Here is a 27,789-nt window from a genome sequence, read left to right on the forward strand (position 1 = left end):
ATGTGGCATGCAGAATGAGTGAAACACATGGCAGACCATAATTTGTGTTATCATTCAATAACTTTTAATGTTTGTATTTTCATTTTAAAATAAATAAATTAAAAAAGAATAATTGAAGTGCGGAACAAATTTTCTTTGAACCACACCTAGAGTTGAAATGAAGGTAATATGGTGTGGCTAATTACAATTATATATTTTTTAAGTATTAATGTTGTAAATGTTATTGTGGTATACGTGTACAAAATGTAAAGATATGTAACTATTCACTTCTAAATAAAAGTGTAATGTGTTTTCAGTTAAAAATATAAATAAAAATTAAATCCAAAAAAGTGGAAAAAATGCTGTACATATTTGAATACACTCAAAATCTTGTGCGCTTAATGAATTATTCATACTTCTATAAAACATTTTCTTTAATATAAATTATTTTTATTAACTAAATTCTTCCTATTCAATTTATTTTTTGTTGTTTTGTTTATAATTTCTGAAAATTTTAAAACTAATTAGTATATAATAGTCATTTATTTCACTGATTTTTTCATTAACAAATAAAATATATATATATATATATATATATTATATATGTATGTCACAGTTATATTATTTATTATACATGCCACCATTCATATTTTTTGAACCGCTTATTTTAGATGAACCACAATTGTTCTGCAATATGAATTTTTCTTAAATAAACCGGAGTTAAACCGTACCGTAGTATCCAATCTGTATGTTCCATACTGCAATCATTCGAGCCTAAAATTTAAGAAAAGAAAACTTTCATCTAATAATAATTTATCTATATAATATAGGTAAATTAAAGTTTAAATGTATGCTATTTAGTTAATTAAATTAATTATACTAAATATATTTTATTTATCAAATAAGTGATAAATTTAATTTTCAAACTATAGTAAATATTATAATTTATTTACTTTTGTATAAATGATAATAGCACAACTTGGAAAAATTTTACATCAGCAAAAACTTAAGATATTGATTGAAAGAACATGTAAATACGATTTGCAGACTTTTCAAAATATATAATTATAATAATAGATAAAATAATTCTTTAAATTTTATTTATATAATCGGTATTTAATTTTTAAAACATAGATATATTATATGTACCCCTTAATGGTTACTATACATATTACCATTCACATTATTTTCAACCGCTTATTTTAGACAAACCATGATGATCCTGCACTATGTGTTTTTCGCATACTAACCACACTTAAACCATACATCAATATATAACCCGCTCATTCCCCACCGCTCAATCAATTGTTACCATTCAGAGCCAAAAATGGTTCCGTAAAATGCCTTATCTCAATTTTGTTGACCGAACATTCATATATAATTCTTATCATTTTTTTGTTTATTTTGTGTTAATACTATTAGTGTCGACTTCAAACAAAACATTATCTTTTCTTATTATCATCCAAATCTCAAGTTATCTTTCTAAAATCCTGAATTTATATTTTTTTTAGTATTTCCCTTCTCTAATTTGTTCCCTCGAAATAATTAATTTTCTAATTATGATATAATCTTTCTCTTATCCATTTTCTTCGCGTCAGGTGTAACTAATTTAAGAAAGTTTTTGTGCTCCAACTCTAGGGATATTTGAATAATGTTATACTGTTATAAATAAATCGATGAGTAAGAAACTTGAGGTTAAACAAGGGTCTAAATGGTGTTAAAGTAGTGGTTGCAGTTGCGAGAGTTGGCAGATACAGGTGATTGCAATTTTAAGCATTGCTAAGTGATTTCTAAGACTGGTATATCGGTTAAAAATTGGTGATTGCGGGATAATTATGACTAGTTGACTACCAAATGAAGTATTTATTTAATAGTAAATTAAAAATTAACGCTATATATAATTATATAAATACTAAAAATCATATTATTAGAATATATAATTTAAAATATAATATATCTATAATATTATTTATATTATTTAATTTAAATTTAGTTAAATAGTTACACAATTTTTATGAAAAATTATCTTTTTACTTTTCTGCAACCGCAAATGCTACTTTGAAGTATCTTTTTATTTTGAGAGGTCTGGAACGGTGCAAAGCGGTTTACTTCGTTTTGTGTGATTGTTGTAAAATGAAAAAAAAGACGCTATCACCGACAAACATAACGTTTGCCATAGTAACGGGAAAACCAGTCAAACCCTGAGGCTTGATTGTTTGACCACCTCAAAAAATCTAGAGAATGAGTGTGAAACTGAACTCAAAAGACCACTTTATTTAGATGTGTTTGTGTATCATGTTATCTAGTGTAAACAATGCTAGAGACAGTTATAATACAAAGAATTTGAAGTGAATCTATATAGAGATAGAAAAGGTCTAACTCAACACGAAGACCCATGTCAATTATCACAGCAGTAAGGAGATAACAAACAATCCATCAACGCTATAACCATACTATAACAGTCAGCACTCGGTACACAACATACAGTAGCAGCAGGAACTAATATAGGTTAGTCGTAGAGAAAAACCTATATAGAAAGAAAGCTACTTCTCGGCCGGAAAGTGCTTTCACTCCATAAACAAACAATGTCCCTATAAAAACAAATTTCTATTATATATTAATATATTCTATTGTGTAGTTTATTTGAACTCTTAAATTAAAGAATTGATCAACTAAACACAAGTTTTTTCACATCTGATTGTAAGAAAGACTTGTCAATAAGGGAACTATCACACTTAGACTAAACATACAAAGTGGAGTAATATAAAACAAAAACATGTGAAACCATTGTAAAAAACATTATTAGAAGTTGTCAGAATACAAGTATAATACACTTTTATGTATAGCTAGGGGCGTGTCCACGCTTCGCGCGGAATATTGTTTCATTGTTGTTAAGTCTGATTTTTTTGATGATGTAATTATGTGGCCAGTCTTTATTTGTCAAAATCATTATTTAGTGTTTTGTTGTGTTATGTAGTAGTAGGTAATCCCCTATATATTAATTGAGGAACATTTGAAAAGATGTAACCTCAATTTTGTATTAATTAAAAAAGACCCTAATGCATAGATGACACTCAATTAGATAGTCAATTACTTTCAATTGAAAAATAAGTAGGTCCACATTCGATTTTTATATGTTGTTAGATACATAAGTTGGTCAAACTATATGATATAATGATATGATATGATATTTTCTTTCCTTAAATAAAACCTACGGAATTACCATAAATGACTAATATATATATATGACAATTAATGATTTAAATAATAAAGATTTGATAACAATTTATATCTCCTCCATCATTTTTTGTTTAATTTTATATTATTAAAATAAATTAAACAATCAAATTAGCTATAAAAATAAAATTTAGATTTTTTCGTATATGTTATATTTTGAATTTTTAAAAACGACAATAAATGACTAAAACTATTAAAAATTATTGATCAATGGTTTAACATTTTTATTATAAGAAGATACACATGATTTTAAAACCATATGAGTAAAAAATATCATTTAATAATAAAATATATATATATATATAGATTAAACACTATATACCATAAGATTACATAAATATTTTAATATTAAAACTTTCAATGAATTTTCAAGAACATTTATAAATTATAAACTTATTAAAGATTTCAGATTGAAAATTTTATTATCGATGATTTAAATATTTTGTTATAAAATGATATGAATGATCATAGAACCGTATGATTATAAATTCTTATTTAATAAATAACTATACAAAATATATTATTCTTAGAAAAATAGGTTGGTCCTTCTTAACTTATATTACACTTTTAATTAAACTAACTATCGAATTGATAAATAACGTACCAAAAAATGTTTTGCACTCTCCTTAAATAAAAGCTACGAAATTACCTAATATGATTAACGTATATGTGAAAATTAATTATTATGATTAATAAATATTTGATAACAATTTTTGTATCTTAGTTCTTTTTTTAATTTTATATTATTAAAAGATATTTAAAAATCACATTAAATATATAATAAAAACATTTATATTTTTTCTTATATGTTATATTTTGAATTTTTCAAAACGTCTATAAATTATTAGAAATTTGAAGATCCTCACTCTGAAAATTTTGTGATCAATAGATTATTTTTTCTCATAATAAGTTACAAATGATCATAAAATTGTATTAATATGAACTTTTATTTAATATTATAAGAAGATACACATGATTTTAAAACCATATGAGTAAAAAATATCATTTAATAATAAAACATATATATATATTATACTATATACCATAATTACATAAATATTTTAATATTAAAACTTTCAATGAATTTTCAAAAACATTTATAAATTATAAACTTATTAAAGATTTCACATTGAAAATTTTGTTATCGATGATTTAAATATTCAGTTATAAAATGATATGAATGATCATAGAACTGTATGATTATAAATTCTCATTTAATAAATGACTATATAAAATATAATATTCTTAGAAAAATAGGTTGGTCCATCTTAACTTACATTATATTTTTTATTAAACTAACTATCGAATTTATAAATAATCTACCAAATTTGTTTTGCACTTTCCTTAATTAGAAGCTACGAAATTACCTAATATGATTAACGTATATATGAAAATTAATTACTATGAATAATAAATATTTGATAACAATTTTGGTATCTTAGTTCTTTTTTATAATTTTATATTATTGAAAGATATTAAAAAATCACATTAAATATATAATAAAAACATTTATATTTTTTCTTATATGTTATATTTTGAATTTTTCAAAACGTCTATATATTATTTGAAATTTGAATATTCCCACTCTGAAAATTTTGTGATCAATAGATTATTTTTTTGTTATAATAAGTTACAAATGATCATAAAATTAACGCATATGAATTTTTATTTAATAAATATTCAAACTAAATAATATATATATATATATAAATATTAATGATTTAAAGCAACAAGATTGGCTGATCAATTTAGTCGTCCAGTTGAAATCTTTCAAAAGTATGTGAAAGATTAAAGTCAAAGTAAATATGGATTTAGAATAGTAGTTATATTTTACTAATCGAAATACCAAAAAAAACCGAACCGAACCGAAACCAACCTGATATCCGGATTGAACACCCCTAATCCAAATGAAGCCAAACTATTGTTTCATTCTCCAAAATATAATAAAAATAATAACTTAATCCCGCGCAAGGCGCGGGTCTTATCCTAGTATTTTAATATATTATGTGTTTTTTTTTCAATAATGTGTTGTTGTATGTATAGCAGTACTTGTTAATGGTGAAATGAACTTCTGATGTTTCACATTATTCTTTTGAGATTTTTTTGCCCTTTTCCCATATTTTTACCTTGAGCCGTCAACATTTATACTTTTTCGGTGTGTGGTGTTCCTCACCATCAGTCGGAAAAAAACCCACCTCTGTGTTCTTATTTTTCTCTCTCCTTCTTCACTTGTGAGATTATCTAGTATTTTTTGTAGATTAGGTTTATGAGTTTACAGCTGTGCGGTTGTTTCCCTCCCACGACGTTGTAGATTTTTCCAGTCATTAGGTTGGGTCAGAGTTTAGTTGTAGTTGTCCTTGATGTTGTCTTCTTCGTCATTGGCTTACCGTCGATAGTCCCTTCTCTTCATGGTTTTGAAGATCTGATCTTTAGTGATCTGACTTATATGCTTTTTTCATAACTCGAGGATGGCTCCACAGTTTGCTGATCTCGTTTCGTCTTCTTGACTCTCTTTGTTCTCTCATCTCGTTCCATATTACATCGTTGCTCGCGTCTCTAGTGGCTCTCCCTTCCGCCATGTTTGCCACTCCAGGTTCAGATAGTGTTTTCCTAACTATGTGTTTTGGAAGGTTGTTTCTGGTCTCAAACTTGAGCTTTGGTTTCTCGGTGGTTGGCTTCCATTCTTCCTCCCTTAGGTTATTTCTATTCTTCTCCCGCTTCCCTTGGTATAGGTGTGCGTAGTTAATCTTTTAGAGCCTTGGTCCTTTCTATTAAGAGTTTGTCGTTCTTTGCTGGTATGGGCACCTTGTATGTGCTTGTTTAGTTTGTGAGGTGATTATTACCTCTTAGCTGGTGGCTATTCTTCTAATGATGTAGGCATGTATCTTCCTACTTCGTGGTGACTTTGGTTTTCTGGTGATTATTCTTCCTCTGGTCCACTTTTTTTTTGCTTTTTGCGCTGGTGATTGATCACACTCCTTTGTGTCCGGAGATTGCTTTGTCTCTGATTTTACTTTTTACCATTTTCTGACCTCTGCTTGTTTTACCTAAGACATTCTTTGGTAAGATGAGGTCAGTTAGTCTTCTTTGTTGATCTCTTTTCAGCTGCAGGCTTTTATTGAGTTAGTGTTACTATGGTATTTTTTTTCTATGATTGTGGAGGTTCTAGGTTTAGATTTTGTGTGTTTAATCTAGTTTCTTCTTCTTTAGTTTAGTTGTTTTCACTTATGTATATATAAGTTGTAAGTTCCATCCCTCCATAGGGATTATTTACTTTTTATATCATAAAGTTATATAAGGACCAAAATTGTTCTTTTGCTTAAGGGCTAAAATCCGCGGGTCTGGCTTTGAGTCCAGTTGACATCAATAGTAATATTGTTCAACCCTCTATAGTTGGTGTAAGATTTTGTGTACAATTAAAGATTTTTTACTTTATAAATATTATTTAAAAGTAAAAATAAAATATAATTGGAAATGCTATAACATAAGTTAGATCATCTCCAATGGTACATCATTTTGTGGGAGAACATAATATCTTTTGAAAAACTGTCTCCAATGGTACATCATTTTGCGCTCTCTTCAATAGTACATCATTTTAAAGAGAAAAATGAGGATATGAATAATAACACATCAAATTTGTATTCATAACCTCATTTTATTTGGTATTTTATTATTTACAAATTGATCCTTAAGTTTGTTTTGGGTACAAAATGTCACGGGTTCAAATCCTGTCATCCCTACCTAATTACTGCTCAGAAGAGCAGTAACTTAGCAACCCCCCCACAAAAAAAAGCAAGTAATTTTAATTAAGTCTCATTATTATTATTGAAAATTAAAAATTTTTGGAAAATAAATTTGTAAATAGAATAGGTTTTTGATTCTGTTTATAAATATCCAAATAGGTAAATTAAATTACCTTTTGCATAGTTTGTTTATGTCTAATTTTTTTTTTAAAATATATGTGTTTTCTACTTTGATAAAATTATTAATTCATATAAATCATAGTATATTCTATTTGAAACTAACATGTATATAATAAAGATTTAGTTAAAACAAATTGTTGTGGGATAATTTTTTTAAGATTTAAAAATAAAACATATTACTAGAACTCAATAATAAGTATTCATAAAAGAATATAATTATAATAATCTTTTTTGAGAGGAAAAATAAATGGAACCATTGAAGCAAAACTTAAACTATTTTGAGTTTGAATTTACATCATTTTGAGGGAAAAAATGATGTAAACCATTGGAGATATCTTCACTGAAATTAAACCATATTATTAACCAAGGATAAGAGTTTGGTCACCACTTACAAAGGTTGATCATCAAAATTAATCTAGAAATACATATAACCTCGGTTTGATAGAATATTTGGATGGATTTCTGTTTAAGAACACATCTCTAAACAATAATAAACCGAACTATAGTTAGGGCCTGATTGGTTGAAACACAATGGTTGCGGGAGCTTTCAGATGTGGTTGGTTACAGTTTCTAGCGTTAATAAGCGATTTGTACGATTGGTATATCGGTTAGAAATTGAGGTATTTGCGAAATATTTGTGACTGGTTGATTATGAGATATTACAACGGTTTAATAATAAATTACTAATATTAATACATTATAAAAATATCAAAACATATTATTATGATAAAATATTATGATTATTAATAAAATATAATTAATAAAAATACTACGTCATTTATTTATTTATTTATTTTGTAGTTTAAATGAAAGTTATAATGTCAATAAGATTTTTTTTGAAGATTTATATTAGAATTTTTTTCAAAGAATATTTTGTTTCGTTTATGTATGTATCTTTTTCTATATGTATGTATATTAATGTTTAACATTATAGCGAATAATGTTGGTTTAAATGTTTATAAAATAAATTATAATATTGTTAGTGAATTTAAATTAAATTTTAAGTTTTTGATGAAAAATATATTTTTATTTATCATATTTTAATTTTAAAATTTAAATAAAAAACAAAATATTTTTTAAAAAATAATTTTGTATTTATTTATCCATCCGCAATCGAAACCGCAAAAGCTAGTGAAAACAATTTTTGATTTTAAGAGGTTTGAAGAGGTTAAAAGTTGTTTGCATGTTTTAGTGATTGTTGCAAAACACAAATAATTGTTACCAATCTGAAAAACTGTATTTATGTGTGGTAACAAAGAAACCAGTCAGACTCTAAATCGATACAAAAACTTAAGTGAAATCAACACAATAATAATACAAGTGCTGAGTTGGCACTTCATCTTTTTAAAGCTTTGTGTAGATGCCACATCAACTAATGAAAAAACTTATCAATCCAATCAAAACATTTCACAATTACACATCACCTACACATGTACTTCAAAACACACAAAGAAACCAAAGTCTCTCACTGTTTTATCGTTACAGCTTCACATATACATGCACTTTGGGAACGTAAAAATAAAGATAAATCGTGTATATTTAGAAAAGTCAAACATAGAAAACCGAAAAGGGATTCAATCGGTTTTGAACGTTTCACTTTGAACCCTTTTGCTTGTAATGCATATGAATCTCTGACTTCTTATACCATGCCTTATTCCCCCAGGGCAATATGTGAGTTGTCTTTATATAACTTGAATCAATATCATAGTTGTTATTGAAATTTTTTGTCCTCTTGTAATCAATCGTTATCATGGGAGTCTCTAAAAACCTGCTTTGATGTCTTGTTTTTCATGTAATAGATTGTTTGGAATACACCTGAATCCTCAGTTTTCAGAATTGATTTGAAGTGATATATTTTCCCTTTTTCGCTATTTGTAAGCTCGGACTGCATCACTATTTCAGTTTGCTTAGTACAGAGTATACAGGCCCGTCCTTGCCATAAGGCAGGTGAAGCACTTGCTTGAGGCCACATTTTATATAGTAAAAATAAGGCCCTATATTTCATATAATTTTTTGGACAAATTGTTACCTCGTTTGACTTTATGTTATCACATCCTGATTCCATTTTATTTTATTCAACATATTTCCTATGCTAACTATATTTATTATTATTTTAAGCTTTTTTTATTGTTTGTGGTACTATTTACCGTTCGTATCTTACATAAAAGGCCGCACAATTTTTTTTTGCTTTAGGCCACTCTCGACTACGGGACGGCACTGAGAGTATACATATCAAGTAGTGCGTTTACAAACTTCTAAGTTCTATCTACAGTTAGACATGTTTGTGATGATGTAAGTTTTATTTGTATAGATTTTCCTTCTCTGGAGCGGGATGATTGAATTCTTTCTTATCAATTTATTTATTCTTGAAAAAGGCAAGGTGGTTTCTTGTGCCTGTCAATGATTTTTTTACCAGAAGCAAAAGAATTTACAAATTTTTCTTACCCATACCAAATTCGAGTCTCAGAAATGACCAACTGATCAACCTTCTTTTCAATATCCACAATTGACCTTAAGGACACAGTACAATGAAGATATTGTATAAGATAAGAACAATAACTTGCCTATCAAAGGTTAAGGACTTGAAAGTTTTATCCTTTTTTTATCCTTAGAATTTTTGTTTGTTTGTATAAAATATTATATTTGAACTATCGGTTTTAGATAGTAATATAACAAATTGCGAGTGAATTAGTGTCCTAACCGATTTGGGTAAAAGTCATGTTCAATGCCCGTAATTCTATTTCAATTATTTTGTTTTGATTTGTCTACTAAAAACATGACCAAATGAAACATAATACGTGATAATCAGTTACGAATTTCATAAGTAAAACAACTTTTTTAACCCAAGTTCTAATCGCAAGAGACAAAGTGTTAAACCAAGCTGATATTTTTTTTTTTTTTTGAAGAAAGAGCTATATTTTTAAGTTTTATGTTTTTGTAATCGTATTTTTTTCTAAGTTGTTGTATATACTCTATGAAAATGTTGCACACAGACACTACTCGTCTAAGATGTACATAGAGTAGAACCGATGCAATAGGATGTGAAAACGGTCCTCGTGTGATAAAATCAAAAGACTAATCATTGTCTACACTGAAGAAACCAATGCCAAGATTTTAGTCATAGCTTATTAATTTAAAGTTTATTGAAATTTCAAAAAGGTAAGGGCATACAAAAAATGAGAAAAAGAAACATAAAATTTTAGCCAAAAAAGAAGCTTAGAAAAAGGAGAGAAAAGGAACAAAAAGCTTCTTTTCCGACTAGGAACCCGAAGAGAATTCGAACGAAGCTGAAATAATGACAAATAATATTGTAGCAGGAGGTTGGTCAAAGCAAAGAATGTGTTCGGTAGCAGCCTGCTTGTTTCTTTCCAAAGCATTAAGAAATTAGAAAAGATAAATATGTACAAAACACAAATCAATTTTGAATTATTATGCGAAATTATAATATTTCATCAAGTTGATAATATGCATGCTGCTCTGCTATTTGATACTTACGATGAACCATATATCGATCAATTCAAAATATGTATTTTTGTCTTTTCATTCTTTGTTTCTTGTCACTTTTTTTTTTGTTAAATGCGGATAAATAGCTAGTACCCCTAATAATAATTACACGTGGGTAGGATTTTGGCCCAAAAAAAGTTTATGGGTTGGCAAGCCCATTTAGATACCAATTTATTTATTTATTTATTTTGATTTGTATTTACAACTTTTAATAATAATCTATCGCTATCGCGTGAAAGTGTTGCTCCGTCGCTCTGAACTTGAGTCCTCGCCGGCGATTGGTAATCTTCTTCAATTTCGTTCTTCTCTTTCCCGAGAATCGTTGCTTTTCCTTAGGAAGCGTTTTTTGGAATACTGAGATTTCATTAAAATCAACTGAGAAGTGTTTGTAGGTCTGATTATCTGATTAGGGTTTGGTGATCAGTGCGTGTCTTCTGGGTAGAATTTGATTGAATGATTTCGTTTCTAGTCTCGTTTCCGTATATTTTAATTGTAATCTGCTAAACTGAAAACCCTAGAGTTGAAAGCTTCAGCCTCCTGATTAATTTCGATTTTATGATGTATAGTAGAAGTTGTGAACTTGTTTTGAATCACTGTTTGCTGAGACCTGCTTGATACCTTTTTAATGTATTGGGGAGGTAACATCGTTGTAGGCTATCATAAACTTTACAAGACAGGGGTATGACTGTTTTTTTTTTTGCATACTGCATATACCTTCAGAGGCGTTCATGTCATTTTTCCCTCTTATTTGTTGTGGTTATGGTACAGGCGTGCGTAGCGTTCTTTTCCATTTTCTCAACAGAGTTTACAGAGAGCAAATACAGCCAGATTCTGTTGTTTCTTTGGTGGCAGTGAGGGTAATACTGCTGGAGGATGGCTAATAACCCCCACTATCCTGGCATTCAGGTAAGCCTAGGATTAAACTATTGAGTATCTGTATTATTTTCCTTCTTTGTATTTTGGTGTTTTGAGTTTCATTGGCGCCTTTAACTTGGTTGGTGTATGATTAACAAAATTGATGAGCTTGTCTTCAGATGAGAGAGATCATGTTTTCGTTACTGTTTCTCCTTTCATCGCTTGGATATGAACTTAAAATGCGACTTCTACAAAATTAAGCATTTAGTGTGCTCTTGATATCAGTTTTATACTCTCTCCCTGGAGCAGAGCTTTTTGTCATCTGAGTTTTGTTATTTGATAGTTTAGCCCATTTAAACAAGATACGAAGGGATTTAGATATGTTTTTATTCTTGATATTATTTTTCTAAATGTGTATCTAATTAGCATTTTTTTTTTTGTCTTGAAAAGCCATTCCAGCATCCGAATGCCAGTTCCATAGATTTACCCCGAGGCTTTGCTCCATCCATGAATTTTCAGGTAATGTTGTATGTATTCTATGTTTGTGAAGACTGTTTATTAGCTCAACCCTTAACTTACGTGGAGAATTTTTTTCTTCTTTATGCCAGCATCGTCCTCCCATTCAAGCTCCTCCGCAGTCCGAGCAAGTTGCTCATTTGGCTTCTCAAAATTTTCAATATGTTGGGCGAGGCGGCACAACGATGAACAATGGATTTCCACCTCAGTCTTATACGCCTCAGTTACTACAATCAATGCACCATTCGGTTGAAAGACCTAGCCAATCAAATCAGGGGCAACATGTGCCACTAGGACATCCGTCTCTAATTTCACAGCCAAATGTGCCAGTTGCCTCTGGTACCTTCTTGCCGGAGCCTTACCTACGAACTTCAGATATTAATATGAATGGTGGCCCTAGGGCACTCTTTTCTTATCAGGTAAGGAGTAAAGGGATTTTTGCAGTTATATTTACAGAATATCTTGAATTCCTAACTTTGTGGACAAACAGGGTGCCACATCTTTCGAACATCTGAGGGCACCAACTCAAGTCACTGGACCAAGCAGTCATAGTCAGGCACAACAAAGTGCACCTATCAGCCAGGCTAATGCACCCTCTTCTATAATGAATCCAGCATTTGAACATCCAAAGGTTAGTACCATGTCTCTTATTGTAACTACCTTCTGTACTGTTGCTGGTTAAAACGTTAATCTATGTTTTCTTTTGCACCTTGAAGGTAGCTTCTTCTCAACCTATACCTTCTCAAGAGGCTGCAACAGATTGGGTTGAGCATACCTCGGCGGATGGACGGAGGTAAGAATTATAAGTTTGTGACTTTTGTTTCTCATTTCCTTCTCTTTCGATTGTTTTACTTGCGTTTTCACATACGGTGCCAAGCTAAAATATTGTCATTCAAAGGAGATAAACTGCTGGCAACTGGAAACCACCCAATAAGTTTGTGCAATAATTTGTGAAATTGCTTCCATGTCTTTATTAGCGTAGATGATATTTTCCTTAATAATTGGATTTATGGAACTGTTTGTTCTGCCTGCTTCTTTTTTTACTATTTTAATTTGTTAGCTTGTACTTTTGATTCTCTGAATTCGGTAAAAACTTGCTAGTTCTGTTAAATGTATTGGTATGTGATCTGCTCATTCACTGAAACTCTCTCTTGCTTTCTTTTACACATATTATATCCAGTGCTTGTCATTCATATTGATAATATGTTGCTTGCTTGATCATGAAATCGTAGATATTTATGGGTTTTGTGCGCTAAAAATCACAGGATTTACTGGCTGGGCAACCGCATTTCCTTTCCTTTTTGCTGATGATAAAGTGTTTGCTGTTCGTTGTTTTATGTTTTGTCTCTATTTCCTGATGATTCATTGTCCTGTACCTTTTGCAACCATTATGTATTTCCTAAACTGATGGCCCAATTGTGCTCATCATTTAACTTGTGGAATAAATTATTTTAGTTCCATGTTTCCCGGTGTATCAAGTATGATGTGTGTGACGTTGAGTTTTTGCTTGTTATTAGATATTTTTTCAACAAGAAGACGAAGCAGTCCACTTGGGAGAAGCCTGTTGAGTTGATGACTCTATTTGAGGTGAGTGAATCTCATCTGTTTATGTATTTAATTTTGGTCCTTTAAAATCACACAATGTCCTGCAAGCTTGAGAAAGCTTAAAGAACTGAAGTTTTAGGAATGCTCTCCTCGTTTGGATTTTTAAAGCTGCATTGTGCCTTTTCATTCCATGTACTGCATTCCATGTACTGCTTATGAGTAGCCATTTCACCTTGGTTGGAGGTAGACATGTAAGATGAATGTAAGATTAGCTTCTATCTGAAATTGCCAATGGCGCAAGCTTGGTATAGGTGGTAGGGTTACATAATAGTGATAACGTTGAAATTCTGTGGAGTTTTTACATTTTCTCATTTTCTGCTGACATAAGTGATTAGAGATATAGTTCATGACTAATGGAGAAGCTCTCTTAACCTATGGATACCTTTCTGTGTATATTTCTTATGGCGTTAAGATATTTTGAGTGAGAACAATTGTGAATATTCTTCATGGTTATTAATTATTATCATTACCCTCTTATGTTTTGCTCTGGTGAACTGGATCGTTACCCTTTCCCCCTTTGTTCTTTTGTGATCTGAAGCAATGATAACCAAAATTGTATAGGTATATAGCTAACGTATATAATGTGAATACCCTGTTACAGAGAGCAGATGCAAAAACTGACTGGAAAGAACATTCAAGTCCTGATGGAAGAAAGTGAGTATGGAACTAAAGGTCTTCTTTCACTAGCAAACAACTGATGAACGAGAAACATCTCATTCTATAGCTATGTTGAATCTCTTTCTAATTTGATATGGTTGCAGGTATTATTATAATAAGGTTACCAAGCAATCAACATGGACAATGCCTGAGGAGATGAAGGTTTCTCTTAAGTCAATTTATTGTCTCATTTTCTGAGTTCTGATTTCTAATTTCTCAGTTCCCATTATGAAATTATAAAATCTTTTCGCCAGATTGCTCGTGAACAAGCAGAAAATGCATCTGTTCAAGGGCTGCATGCAGAAGGCGTTGTTGATGCTTCTAGGGTGCTGTCTCGTTCTGATACAGCATCGACTGCAGCTCCAACTGGTTTACCAAACCAAACATCATCTACGCCTCCAACATCTGATACCAGTGAGAAACTAGCTCTTACTTCTGATCGGGAGCAGGCAGCTTCAGTTCCTGGAAGCTCTTCCCCGGTCGAAAATGTTGATCAAGTTCAGGCAATTGCAGATAAAACACAAGAATTGTGTGATACTGCAAAAACTGATAATCCTTCTGTCACTGTGATGATAACTTCTGCTGCTACATTGTACTAAAGCAATTTTATCTCCCTTTCGCTCTAGTTGCATTTTCGTGTTAGTTGTGATAATCATGTGCTAAATAGTTTTGTATTAACTATCCGTGTAGGGTTGACAAGGAAACAGTATCAACCGAGAACAGTGGAGATGCAGATGACGTGTCAGCTAAAAACACAAATGTACTTGAAGCTAAGTCCTATTTCTTGTTAGCATGTATTTCCTCTGTATCTGTTTTATCACAATTGTTCATCTGCTCTCCAGCAAGGTAGTGGGACTGGACCAAAAGAAAGCCAAAAACATGTGGTGGATAGTGAAAGAGTTGACAGTCAGTCGGAAGGCAAACAGATTCATCAAGAGAATATTTCTTATACGAACAAATCGGTATGCTTGGTTTCATGTCCATGAGCATATTCATGGTCTTATCTGCATAAATTAATTTTACTTTATTATATAGGAAGCTGTGGATGTCTTCAAATCACTTTTGAAATCTGCCAATGTTGGATCTGACTGGACATGGGAGCAGGTAGTACAACTTTCGCTATTAGTTGTTCTTTGAGCTTGGCGCTGAATGTTTACATGGTTCTGCCACAGGCCATGAGAGAAATAATTAATGATAGAAGATACGGGGTTCTGAGGACTCTTGGAGAGCGGAAGCAAGCCTTCAATGAGGTTACTTCTTTTTCCCACGTACCCTACAAATAGCAAGATAATTTATCATTAGTTCTGATGTTTAGGTGTAATACATTCAAATCCTCTTGAAGTTTTGAACAGTTATGCTTAAGCAGTACATCTGGTCATAAATGTAATTGCGCTTTGTTGGAACTTTTTTGCTGTGGTTCAGTTTCTAGCTCAAATGAGAAAAGCAGCAGAGGAGGAAAAGATAGCCAGACAGCTAAAACGATATGAAGATTTTAGAAGGATGTTAGAGGTAAGTTTCAGATTTGCTGCTGCCTTTTCTTTTTGAGCAATCTCAGGCTACTCCGTACCGCTGATCATCTTTTGGACATTGGTTACCAGGAAAGCGTGGAGCTTACTCCTTCTACTCGGTGGAGGTTTGTTCTCCAGCATAATTCTGATTCCTATTTCCCCCTCTATGAGAGCTCTTGCAGTGCGATTTAAATTGTGATATAATGTTCCTTCTCTATCCAGCAAGGCTGTGACTATGTTGGAAGACGATGAGCGTTTCAAAGTTGTTGAACGAGAAAAAGACCGTCGTAATATTTTTGAAGATCATATCAGTGACTTAAAGGAGAAGGTACTGTATGGTGTATTCATTATTGATTCTTGTCTTGGTCGGAAGTAACTGCCTATTTTGTTTCCCCATCTCTTCTCTGTAAATATGCATGCATTTTTGACATTAGTTTTCATCCGGAGAAAATTTTCATCGAGTGTTCTTTTTAGACTTCTTAGTTATAATCAAAATTTGATCATTCATTTGAAACCTAAAACATGTTCAATGTGTTAACTATATACAAGTGTTACCCTCTCTATGTGCGTTTTTAGCTTTGCGAGGACCAATTATCAAATTGTTCTAATGTGTTCAAGGACCTGATCTTTGGTTTGTGTTCCGTTGTTCAATATGTGGTTGATTCTGTAAGGAGCGGGTGAAAGCTTTTGAGGATCGCAAGCGGAACATTGTTGAATACAGGAGATTTTTGGAATCTTGCAATTTCATTAAGGTGATTATCCCTCTTCATTTCTTATCTCCCACACTATCTTGTGCTAATTCATTCCGACTCTCTTTTTTTTTTCTTCAGCCTAATAGCCAATGGCGCAAAGTTCAGGACCGTTTAGAAGTGGATGAAAGATGTTCACGTCTTGAGAAAATTGATCAGCTAGAAATATTTCAGGTCAGTTCATTCTTAATTGATCAGGAACTATCTGTCAAATCCACACTCAGCTAATTCAAAGTGCTGTACAGGAGTATCTGCGCGATCTGGAGAGAGAAGAAGAGGAGAGAAAGAAGATACAAAAGGTACTTGGATACTAGAAATCTTTCGTATTTGACATCTCTTTGTTTGTTTTATCGACACTACCTCATTATATCGGCCATTCATGACAACAGGAAGAACTAAAAAAAGCAGAGCGAAAGCATCGTGATGAGTTCCGTGGTCTGATAGATGAACATATTGCTACAGGAGAGCTTACTGCCAAAAGTAGTTGGCGTGATTATTTAGTGAAGGTTAAAATTAAATAGGGTGTGACACAGAATAACTATTTCATTTCAAGTATTGAACTAACGGTTTTGATACGAAACGGATACTGCATCGCAGGTAAAAGATTTACCAGTATATTTAGCAATTGCATCGAACTCCTCTGGCGCTACACCAAAAGAGTTATTTGAAGATGCTGCTGAGGATTTGAAAAGAAAGGTACTAGATCCTTTTCATTGGTCGTGTTATTTTTATATTTTTCAAGATATCATGAAAGCGACTGTGATATCAAAACGATGAGCAAAACTGCTACGCGGTCACTAGACTATTTTTGTTTCTTAAAAGACGGTAACTTGTATTATTGTGTAGTTATAGTAGCATTATTTTTATTGGTTTATGAGTAGTGGATTCTTCTGTTTCCGTTTCTTGTTTGTTTTTTTCTTTCCCTTTATTGGCCCTTAATTCCTGCGTTAACCATCTGTTACATATTACGTGTTTTGGTCTTCACAGTACCACGAGCTCAAATCTCGGATAAAGGACGTATTGAAGCTGAGAAAGGTACGTGTTTTCTTTCTTTAAGCATTTATGGATTTTATTGGTGTTTTGATCTCATCGTTTTCCTTCCAGGTAACGTTATCCACTGAATCAACGTTTGATGAGTTCAAAGTCTCAGTTTCTGAGGGTATCAGTTCCCCATCTATTCCTGACTTTAAACTGAAGGTCTGTAGTTATTTTCCTTGACTTTTATTTTTTTTCATGGTAGTTCCAGATGATGTGAGAAGATATGATAATGTCTTCTTGCTTCTGAATACAAAGGAACTCACTTCACTGCCACCATATTCTTTATTTACCTCCAGAGTCTCATTGGATATGACTTCTAACCAAATGTTTTGGTGATGCTTCGCAGTTAGTGTTTGATGATTTGCTGGAAAGAGCAAAGGAGAAGGAAGAGAAGGAAGCCAGAAAACAGACTCGGAATACTGAAAAATTGGTGGATATGCTTCGCTCCTTCAAGGTATTGAATATAGTTTGGTCTGATCCTTTATAATATGTGATGGGTGAACTTCTGGGTCGTGGTTTTGTTTTCGCCCTGATTATTAGTTTTGGTGCAGTATATAACTGCCTCTTCATCCTGGGAGGATTCTAAGCATCTTGTTGAAGGTACTGAAAAATTCCGGTACGTTTCATTTACTCTAACCCTTCATGGTCGAGCCCATGACTGGACCCTGTTTTTTCTGCTATATTCCACACCCTTCTCAAATCTCAGGAGCATTGGGTCCTTCCTAGTACGGTTCTTATATAACCGTCGAACATGTATTTTAAATCTAATCACCAGTTGCATGTTTCCTCGTTGTATATAGTACCATAGGGGACGAGAGCTTCCGGAAGAAGACGTTCGAGGATTACATATCGCACCTGAAAGAACAGGCAAAAAGGATCAAACAGAACAAGAAGGTAATGGTAGTTTTATGTCTACGAAAAAAGTTTGCTCGAGTCAAGCATCTTACCAGTTTTGGTGCTATCATAACTACATGCTAACATACTTCAACTATTGGTTATAGATGATTCAGCTATTACGTACTGTTTTATTATTACAGGAACATGTTAGAGAGGAACATGACAGGGAGAAGGATAAATACGGAAGAGAGAAGGAGAGAGTGAGAGAAAGAGACAATAGAGATCATCGTAAGCAAGGTTCAGCTGATAATTACAACCATGACGTGGACGAACTCCATGGAAAAGAACGTAGAAGATCCGGAAGAGATAGCCATAGTAGACATCGAGAAAGACATACTAGTGTGAAGGAAAATGAGGCAGATCATTACAAAGAATCTCATAAAGCTGGTCGTGGCCATAAGGAATCAAGACAACAGGTACACTTCTTCACTTTGTTGCCTTTTTCTCAAGGGTGACATGCATTAAAAAAACGTAGTATAGAGTACCTTCTTAAACTCTGGGAATTGCAGCGAGGTTTGGTTCGGGAAGCCGAGGATGAAGGCAGGGAAAAGCGGCGTAGAAAAGAAGGAGATAGTGAGCAAACAAAGCGTGCGGAAAAGGAAGAAGAACTTGAAGATGGAGAATGTGGTAGGTACTAAAGTATCTACTCCCATCAATGAGAGATGTTAGGCTTCTAATTTGCTTGGGTTGAGTTTCTTGAACCCATTTAAACTATTTTGTCACAAAAAATATCTTACCGAGCTGCAGCTTTAACGTAACCAGAGATGGATGAGTAGGACGTAGGAGTTATACCTTGTTTCATTACCGTTTTTGTTGAATTCATATATCCTCTTGGGTTCAAACCTGAAACTACAAATATGGTCTAGTGGCGGTATCAAGGTTCCGGTTGATATAATTCACTTGGGAAGACTATTGCAATATGAAGATATACCAATCCTAATAGATAATCCCCTGCGTTGAAAATTTAGGTAATAGATTCCATTCCAAGTTTTGTCAAGCTTATAATATCCAGGAGAAAAAAAAACATCATCTTTTGGATGAAAATTGCTCGAATTGTACTGCTCGTGAAAAAGTAAATTTAACATGCAAGGCCGGCCCTTTTGATCACCATGATTTGATTTGTCATAAAATATTTATATGATACCTAAAAGTAATTAAACCCGAACCAAAATTATCGAAACTTTAAATGAGTTCTGGTTCTAAAATGAATCTTATAGAGTTATGAAACCATGAAAGTTCAACAATGGTTGAATTACTTGCCATGCACGGCTTCTTTCTAAAAAGACTATTAAAATAGATTTCTTAATTATATAACTGGTATTTATAAAACAGAGATTACGAAAAGAAAAAAACAATCTGAAATTGTTTGACCACCAAGACTTGATTTGATCATTTGCACCCGTTTTGGGGAACAAGTAAACACCAAGAGTTTAAGATATTGGAAAAAAAAAACGAAGAAATGGTGAATCATTTGTTATATAATTGATATATATTCTTAAACTTTATATTAACAACAGTGAAAAAATGAAAACTTTTAGTAGTAACTGTGGTTAAAAAGTATTAGTTAAAACAAAAACTGAAATATAAAAATAAATATAAAAACAATCCCTCTCCCGCTGGAGAGACGACGATATATTGTTGACAACTTCATTTCTTTTCTCTCTCTCTCAGATTTTGCAGAAGAAGAATGGCGGAAGAACAACTTTACCAGCAGATGTACCAGCTCGGAGATGTGCTCAACGAAGCCACTGATAGCTGTAAGCTCTTATCATCTTCCTCATATGATTCTCGCTCGATCGTTTATGTATACTGTCTCTCCTTCGTTTAGATTTTTCTGATCGTAATCTCTGTTTCTGACTGTGACTATCGCTTAAGCTCCTTGATCCATCGATCTGTTTGATTAGCATGATGATGATTCCGATGGAAACTGTTATCGTGTGTTCATCATCATATATTAGCTTCGCTTGTTGTTGTAACTTGTAATTTTAGAGATCGTTTCATCGTTTGAGTTGAAAGATAGAGAGATTCTCTTCTTCGCATACTGTAATGTATGCTGTTTAATCGTGAAGCTACATTCTCTTTAGCATGCTCTGTGTTGTTGTTATACTGCTTCGATTCTGTTTCTGACTGTGACTATATATCGCTCAAGCTCAATCGATTCCTCGAGATCGTATGATCCATAGTTCGTTTGCTTAGCATAACTCCGCGATGGAATCGTTAACTGTTATCGATCGTTTACGTTGTTGTTGTTCATCGAGATCTGTAATCGTGTTTGTTGTTAGATGATTCTCTTTCGCATGCTCTATGTATTTAACTTGTTATATTAATGCTTCGATTCTCAAGTTGATTATCGGCGCGTTGCTAGCCATGAATCCGATGGAAAACGTATACCGTAAGCATCGCTTGTTGTTGTTGTGATGAGTTATAATCATCTTGTGATCTATAGATAGTTTTGGTATCAATCAAGGCATTCTTTGGGATCATGTGCTTGGTTGATGTTGTTGCATATTTGAGGTAGAGCTTTTTTTGGTTAGATTTCTCCAGTTTAGGATCTGATTATACTTCCATCTATTTTCCTACAACGATAAAGATTACTGTTTGCGTTGTTTAGTCTACGAAACCACTTTGTGGATTGTTACAATGCTTTTTTTACAGTGATTTTTCAGGGTCTCATCCATGAAGGACATGTTCAACTCCTACATGCTGCTGGAATATCTAGCTTCACTTTGCTCATAACCCATATGAGGGAGAATGATGGAGTGGATGGCTTAGCTTCAGCCACACTGAACATCATAGTTGAAGAAGCATACCGCATTAGGGTAAGACGAACACAACTTGTTCTCTCTTTTTTTTTTTTAATTAATTAATTGTTTCCTTTCATTAATTGCATGTCAATATATCAACAACCTTTACTCTCTTTTGTAGGATTTGAGAACCGCTGAAAAGAACCTCCAGACTACTGCCTCCAACATTGGGAAAAAGGATCAAATGCACAGTTTGAACAAAAACAAGAAGGTCTGTCTATATTCATTATTTTTCTGGTTATTTTGTCTTCCATTTGATCTTATATTGGTATCTGTCTTATAGAGAATTCAGGAGCTGACTACCGCTCTCGCCTTGCGTCCAAAAACTGATGCCAACGCTGGTCAGAGAGCGCACTGGAAGAGGGAGAAAGAGGCTTGTGAAACACGTGTAGCTAACATGGAGCAGAACAACTGACCAACCCCCACGTATGCATTTCTAAAAAGACTATACGATGCATCTCTAGACTTTTAAGAAAAATTCCTTCTATGCAAAATGTTGACAATGTTTTAGCTTTGTGATCGTACGGTTCCAACAAGGTATTTGCATTGTGGGTTGTGGCTTGGAACCATTCCCACTTGTGAATCCATTTACAAGGATTTAGACATGAACCATAAACTGGTTTGACTTTAAAGATATTTGTAGATAGATGGAACGAAAAATTTGACAAGTCCTAGAAAAAACTCAAAAACAAAACAACATAGAAGGAAAGAGAAACTCAAAAACAAAACAACATAGTGTGACAATCACAAGTCACGTACTTGGTGATTTCCTTTTGCGTGTATAATCTTGTTGGGTTTGAGTTAAACTTGGAGCATAATTCAGAAGAACTGAGCTAGACTCAAAATTATCATGCGTGATGCTTTCCCTTTTGCCTCTTCCAAGCCGATTCACTTGTATGTCTTTATTTTCTTGCACAGTGGATAAGACGTTGTCGGAGTTCAAACACCTTACAACCTTGCTCTGCTTGTCTGCCAGGAAACTCATCCCTTTAGAAAACTGACTACTACTTATCTCATATTCAAAGGTCAAATCTAGGACTAGGAGCTGACTCCATGATCCGGTACTAGTTGTCACACACACTTGTAACTCTTCATTCGTTAAAGATAAGAGACAAAGTTGCTCTTCTCTAACCACAGATAAAGCCAATATACTATACGGAAACGGACGAGGAAGAGATAGACTTTGAAACATCTCTGCTGAAAAATCAAAACTAAGTAAGAAATTGTTATGTGGACTCCATGCTTGAGTAGCAATCCAAAAAGTATTTCCCTTCACTGATATGCCACGACGATATAGTGCTAAAAACCAATCAGTAGCAACCCCAAGAATTCTCCAAGTGTTAGAGGTGAAGTCATAAATCTCGTACTCATTATTAGGTGGTACATCTTTATGACGATCCACCCTCAAGATTTTATATTGGTTGCTGCATGATTTGCTGTCGTAAATGTAACCGAGAGCATAGTAGTCTGATTCTCTGTAGATGACTCTAGGTTTAATCCACGTGGTTTCCCCTGAACATGGATTCCAAACCACGAGTCTCTTGTCCTTTGTGGTGCATAGCAACAAGCCGTTGCAGTGAAAGACATTAAGTACACCAACTTGTGAAGAATTAGAAAGGGGGTCTTTAAGGTAGAATGGATTATCTGCAACCTTAACATATGGAGCACCGAGACTGATCCTTACTTGGAAAACATTAGAATCAATCAACATGATGTTCAGAGACTCATCCTCCCTCTTTGGTGCTTTGGCAGTGTGCATCTTAGCAAAGCTAGTGGATTTCAATATAGCGCTCCATTGTTTTGATGTTGATCGAAATCTTGCCAGAGTTATAGCTGGAATCCTAGAGAGTATATTCTCTACCAAATCCGTTGGAAGGTTTCTCCACTCCATAGCTATTGTGTGATTCAATCAAAATCTTTAATACGCGAGCCAGGGATGGGGGGTGAGAGAAAGAGTATTTATTAACCTACAACCGAGAAGGACCTAAATTCCCAATATGAATAGGTTTCCTATGTGTTACGGAAAAAAAAAAAAGAAAGAATAGGTTTCCTATCTTTAAAGATAATTTAACTCAAAAAGAAAATTTAACATATTTGCAAACATATCTAAAACTTGGGGGTGCCGTTAAAAGAAATTTTTTAAATTAATTATAAGATGTTGCAAATAAAATAAAGGGAAATTACTTATAATAACACACATTTTTTTATGTACTGACTAGAATAACAGAAAGAAAAAAAAAGTAGCATAAAGTCCAAAATACCCCATCGTTAAGATGAATTAAATTTAAAATTAAAATACACTAAAAAGATAACAATTAAAAAAAAAAAACTATTCTTAAACAAAGATGAAAAAATCCGTCCCCCTTCCCGACACATGAACCCTAAATCCCTATATTCCTCTATTCTCGAAGCTCTTACGTTTTGACTCAATCCGCCGAGAATCGATCTTGTTCTTATACTTCTCCGCCGAGAATTTGAATCCCAGAAATCTGACGAACCCCTAATCCCCTTTCTGAAATTCTGGGGAACACTAAATCACAAGGTGATCTTGTCATGTTTGAGTTTTTTTTTGCCATTAGCTTTCTCGGTAGCTGTTACCTTTATACTGCCTTGGCTCTCTTCATCACATGTGCCTTAGAACGTTGTTGCTGAATTGAGAATTAATGGTTCTGTGAATCTCTTTAACAGAACTTATATTGTAGATGTTGTCCCAGGTGGAAGTCCAGAATGGCTAAGAACCGTGATACTTGCTGTTGTTATTGCTACTTTCATAAGTCTGACTATCGTATACCTCCGGTAATGCTCTATCTCAAAGCTTTGTTTTGGAAACTTATCACAATAATTAGTAAACATTACTTGAAAAATTTATGGTCCCCAGGTTCGAAAAGGTCGATTGTTACTTGCACTATGCATTATCACTGACCTCTCTGTTGCTCTTGTTTCTTCTGGTTTTCTTCTTGCATTTACTGAGTATACTGCAAGAGCAGTAAATGTAATAAGTAGTCCCTTTGATTCTCTCGTTTCATTGGAAGTTGTTTGTTTTTGGGGTGGCAATTGTTTAATTCTTTTAATGTTGCTAATGTGGTTGTTCACATGATATGAAGTAGAGAAGACTGGTCTCTCTTGGAAAGTCCCACGGAATTGCAGGTTTTGAGTCTGAAACCACCTTTCTTTCCTCTGTTTTTACGATTGTTTAAGGAAATCATGATTGTTTTTTTTTTTCGTTTGCAGTCTTTATTCACTTCGGAGATATGATAAATCTATGTATGAAGAAAATAGCGAGCCACCTGGAGAATCCCAAGAGTGAAGTGTGTATGTGTTTACAAAAGTATATAGAGATTTGTTTTTGTTACATGACCAAGAAGAAGAAAGCTGCAAGTCAAATTTTGTAAAAAATCATCCTGATCCATTGTTCTAAAAAAAGAAACACAACACAAATGTCTTTTTTTGTTGCGCCAAAAGAGCCCATTTTTCTTCTGCAGCACTCTTTGTCTCGTGTGATCAATACCTCAACAACACTCTTATACTTACATTTCAGTAAAAGTACTCTTGTATGTTTTCATCTCCTCTTAAAAGAGTAACTATGAGTACTAACGTGGTGCTAAAGTAAACTCTTAAACCCAATGCAGACTAAGCAGAACATCGTCTGACTTGAACAAAATTCAAACTACATGAGTGAGACTATATGGATTCGGCTTGATACATTGGCTAATTTATTTTTTTAGTTCTTTCTGAATTAATGTAACGTTTAGTGTCTTTGCACAGTTATGTTTCATATTAGAAAGATGGGAAATCTTAAGAAATAGCCACTTGTAAAAAGAGAAAATTGTGACTTGGAGAAGAAGAAGTTTTACGGCTGAAACTAAGTTCTAGTAACAGGTAGCGGTTAGTGGTCGAATTTTTGGTTCAATTAGAATAAACCAGAAGTCAAATAAAGACAAGCAGTGGCAAATCTCGAAAATATCTCAACCTCAAAGCCCTGTTTCCCACGTTATGTTCCATAAATACCAAAACAAGTCTCGAGGGTAAAGAACTCCAAGTAGCAGCGTAAGTTCGTAACGTTTGTTTTTTACAGTAAAAAAACGCAGGAATATGTCTTGAGGAGCTGCAACTACAAAATCTCCAATCTTAGTTACCTGAGGATGGCAATGGTGAAACAGATGTCGGCAAAAACGTTAGGTTGAGAAGTTGTAACCACAGAGAGACTGTGCCAGGCCTGATCACTCCACCAGAAGACCTATGGCGGAATTCCTCGGAATACGGAAGAGTCACAAGATTGTGTTTTCTGATTTGGAGTTCGGTTCTAGAGTGTCGATGAATGATTATGTGTCTTCTTGCGGGAGCGATTATACTTGGGTTCAAAGCATCAGAACGCCATTGGAGCTAAGTTAATGGACTGAAAAAAGTTATGGGTGGAAGCTTGCGCACATAACTACATCTTTCACGATTTTAAAGTATCTGAAATAGTAATGTTTCGTCTTCATCTTATGTCTTTAATTTTCTTATGTTACTTTGTACTTAATGTACTATTATTAGATCAATCTTCAGTGTTGAATATATAAGCAGGCAACGATATTTTCGTGATAATTTTTTTTTAATTTTAAATATCGCATTACACGTAATATAGTAGTAACATGCATAAAGTCTGATTCTCCATCTGATTGGGTATTTGAATCTTACTGCTTTGTTTTTTATCTGGTGTCGAGCACAATATCATGTTTCTTGTGCGTGCATGGGTCCATGAATGGCCTGCGTGAGTCTCATGGTCCCATCTATATATATATCCTTATGTTCACTTTCTCATTTTCTGCCAATAGCTTCATTTCCTGCTCAAAAAGATATACCCGCTGGCACATTACAAGAGAGAAACACAAGTTCTAACTTCTAAGTGAGTTCTTCTTTGCTTACTCTTTTTTTTTTGAGAAAATTATTTACTTACCACTAGAGGATACACATCGACTAAAGACAATGAAAGATTGTGAGTGGAATGGTTCACCGGGAAGGAGCTAGCTTCTCGAACAATAGAGAAAAACTTCAGAGCCAAGCTGGTGTAGAAACCGTTGTCATAGTCAGCAGCTATCATAGATCCCCTTCATATACTCGCTATACCCTAAAAATGCAAATCTTGATCATGAATCTAGCAGTTCAAGCTCCTCGCTGCTACATAACACCAAACAGTTCACTGCCTCCCCTAAACCGACAAACACACCAATCTAAACACCTTTGGCGTTCGCAGGCTTGAAGAGAAGACTTGTAACCCCTAAGGAGCACACTGAGACATGTCCTCAACGGAACCAGACATGCGTGAGAGAAGAGACACCGCTCTACATGGAAAAAGCGAGACGACAAGGGACTCTCGATCCGGCACATCAAACTGTTCCAAAAAAATCCTTATATCCGCATATGAAGAACAGAGAGGAGAAACGAAAGGAAATGAAATCAGACCTTCATGGCTCTGGAAATTTATGAGCCAAAGGATGAGATTCAATGGAAAATATTTATTTTTAGAGAGAGGCTTCTAGTGTCATTTTCTTGTACTAGTATAAATCTAAATACTATACATTATCCAGGTTTGTGTCATAAAAGAATTAATGTTTCCTAAAATAAGAATTTTTTTTTTAATTGAAAATAAATTGAGGATGTTGCAATAAAATATTTCATAGTATTTGAAAAACAAAATCAAAAATTCCTTAATTTTCTAATGACTGAATGAAAACATTAGTTGCTATTGGCTTAATTTTTGATTTTGTTTTTCAAATACTATGAAATATTTTATTGCAACATCCTCAATAGTTGCTATTGACTGAATGAAAACATTAGTTGCTTATGACTATTATCAGAAAAATATAATTTTTTTTTGAAATTTTACACATATAGGCTGAGTCATCATCCATGTAAGCAATAGAATTTTAACACTGATGCTGAGTCAGCATCCAGAATACCAAAAAGGATTCAGACCATCCCATAACATATATATTAATTGATGAACATTTGAAAAGATGTAACTTCAATTTTGTAATAATTAAAAAATACATCTTGCTTATGTGTCAATCAATTATGTAGTTAATTTGTCTTATGTGTCAGCCTCACATTGAAATTGAAAAATATGTTGGTCCAATTCGATTTTTATATCTCACTAGAAATATTTAATACCAACTATATCACATCATATGATATTAACTAAAGCAAGATGACTATTTATTATATATTATTTCCTTAAATAAAACTTACGGAATTACCTAATGTGATTATGATATACATATAGTAATTAATGATTTTAAATAATTTGCTAATAATTTATATGCTTTCTATCATTTTTGTTTAATTCTTTACTATTAAATAAATTACACAATTACATCAATCATATATTAAAAATTTAGATTTTTTGTATGTTGTATTTTGAATTTTTTAAAACGAGTATAAATTACTAAAACTGCTAAAAGTCTCACATAAACTTTTGTGATAAATGTTTAATTTTTTTTCTATAATAAGATACAATGATAATTAAATCATATAA

At 32.9% G+C, this 27,789-nt stretch overlaps 3 protein-coding genes and 1 long non-coding RNA gene across 5 annotated transcripts; 3 read left to right on the forward strand and 1 right to left on the reverse strand.

Annotated features, from left to right (window-relative positions):
• Positions 1–10,835: 10,835 nt before the first annotated feature.
• LOC106410777 (pre-mRNA-processing protein 40B) lies at positions 10,836–19,310 on the forward strand. Of its 2 annotated transcripts, XM_048779423.1 has the most exons (29): positions 10,837–10,924; positions 11,412–11,549; positions 11,949–12,017; positions 12,107–12,433; positions 12,505–12,645; positions 12,731–12,807; positions 13,532–13,601; positions 14,221–14,273; positions 14,381–14,438; positions 14,531–14,868; positions 14,967–15,036; positions 15,119–15,238; positions 15,312–15,380; positions 15,449–15,526; positions 15,699–15,785; positions 15,875–15,909; positions 16,007–16,112; positions 16,456–16,536; positions 16,615–16,707; positions 16,779–16,832; positions 16,923–17,039; positions 17,131–17,229; positions 17,521–17,568; positions 17,638–17,730; positions 17,918–18,025; positions 18,123–18,187; positions 18,372–18,465; positions 18,609–18,884; positions 18,978–19,310. In XM_048779423.1, the coding sequence occupies exons 2-29, from the start codon at positions 11,517–11,519 to the stop codon at positions 19,104–19,106; spliced, it is 2,988 nt and encodes a 995-aa protein (XP_048635380.1). In that variant the 5' UTR covers positions 10,837–10,924; positions 11,412–11,516; the 3' UTR covers positions 19,107–19,310. The 2 variants fall into 2 exon arrangements, 1 of the variants encoding a protein (XP_048635380.1); XR_007339462.1 differs by lacking the exon at positions 18,978–19,310 and having other exon boundaries at positions 10,836–10,924; positions 18,123–18,171; positions 18,609–18,682.
• An 809-nt stretch (positions 19,311–20,119) lies between these two features.
• On the forward strand, positions 20,120–21,888 carry LOC125608864. Its single transcript, XM_048779424.1, has 4 exons — positions 20,120–20,225; positions 21,124–21,287; positions 21,394–21,483; positions 21,556–21,888. The coding sequence occupies exons 1-4, from the start codon at positions 20,156–20,158 to the stop codon at positions 21,685–21,687; spliced, it is 456 nt and encodes a 151-aa protein (XP_048635381.1). The 5' UTR covers positions 20,120–20,155; the 3' UTR covers positions 21,688–21,888.
• Positions 21,889–21,932: 44 nt separating this feature from the next.
• On the reverse strand, positions 21,933–23,391 carry LOC125608865 (putative F-box protein At3g23260). Its single transcript, XM_048779425.1, has one exon. The coding sequence runs from the start codon at positions 23,161–23,163 to the stop codon at positions 22,024–22,026; it is 1,140 nt and encodes a 379-aa protein (XP_048635382.1). The 5' UTR covers positions 23,164–23,391; the 3' UTR covers positions 21,933–22,023.
• A 192-nt stretch (positions 23,392–23,583) lies between these two features.
• On the forward strand, positions 23,584–24,748 carry LOC106444359. The gene is made up of 4 exons (XR_007339463.1): positions 23,584–23,814; positions 23,975–24,068; positions 24,382–24,419; positions 24,504–24,748. It is a non-coding gene; the product is annotated as an uncharacterized LOC106444359 (long non-coding RNA).
• The last annotated feature ends 3,041 nt before the right edge of the window (positions 24,749–27,789 follow it).

This window comes from Brassica napus, chromosome A5 (assembly GCF_020379485.1).
Source record: "Brassica napus cultivar Da-Ae chromosome A5, Da-Ae, whole genome shotgun sequence".
In the NCBI taxonomy this organism is placed as follows: domain Eukaryota; kingdom Viridiplantae; phylum Streptophyta; class Magnoliopsida; order Brassicales; family Brassicaceae; genus Brassica; species Brassica napus.

Excerpts from the sequence above, each read along its gene's own strand:
- LOC125608865 (XM_048779425.1), bottom strand. The coding sequence starts at position 23,163 with ATGGAGTGGAGAAACCTTCCAACGGATTTGGTAGAGAATATACTCTCT.
- LOC106410777 (XM_048779423.1), top strand. The coding sequence starts at position 11,517 with ATGGCTAATAACCCCCACTATCCTGGCATTCAG. Across the intron at positions 15,527-15,698 it reads GGAAGCAAGCCTTCAATGAG|TTTCTAGCTCAAATGAGAAA; the intron begins GTTACTTCTTTT and ends GCTGTGGTTCAG. Across the intron at positions 16,708-16,778 it reads ATCAGCTAGAAATATTTCAG|GAGTATCTGCGCGATCTGGA; the intron begins GTCAGTTCATTC and ends AGTGCTGTACAG.
- LOC125608864 (XM_048779424.1), top strand. The coding sequence starts at position 20,156 with ATGGCGGAAGAACAACTTTACCAGCAGATGTACCAGCTCGGAGATGTG. Across the intron at positions 20,226-21,123 it reads CAACGAAGCCACTGATAGCT|TGATTTTTCAGGGTCTCATC; the intron begins GTAAGCTCTTAT and ends CTTTTTTTACAG. Across the intron at positions 21,484-21,555 it reads GTTTGAACAAAAACAAGAAG|AGAATTCAGGAGCTGACTAC; the intron begins GTCTGTCTATAT and ends TCTGTCTTATAG.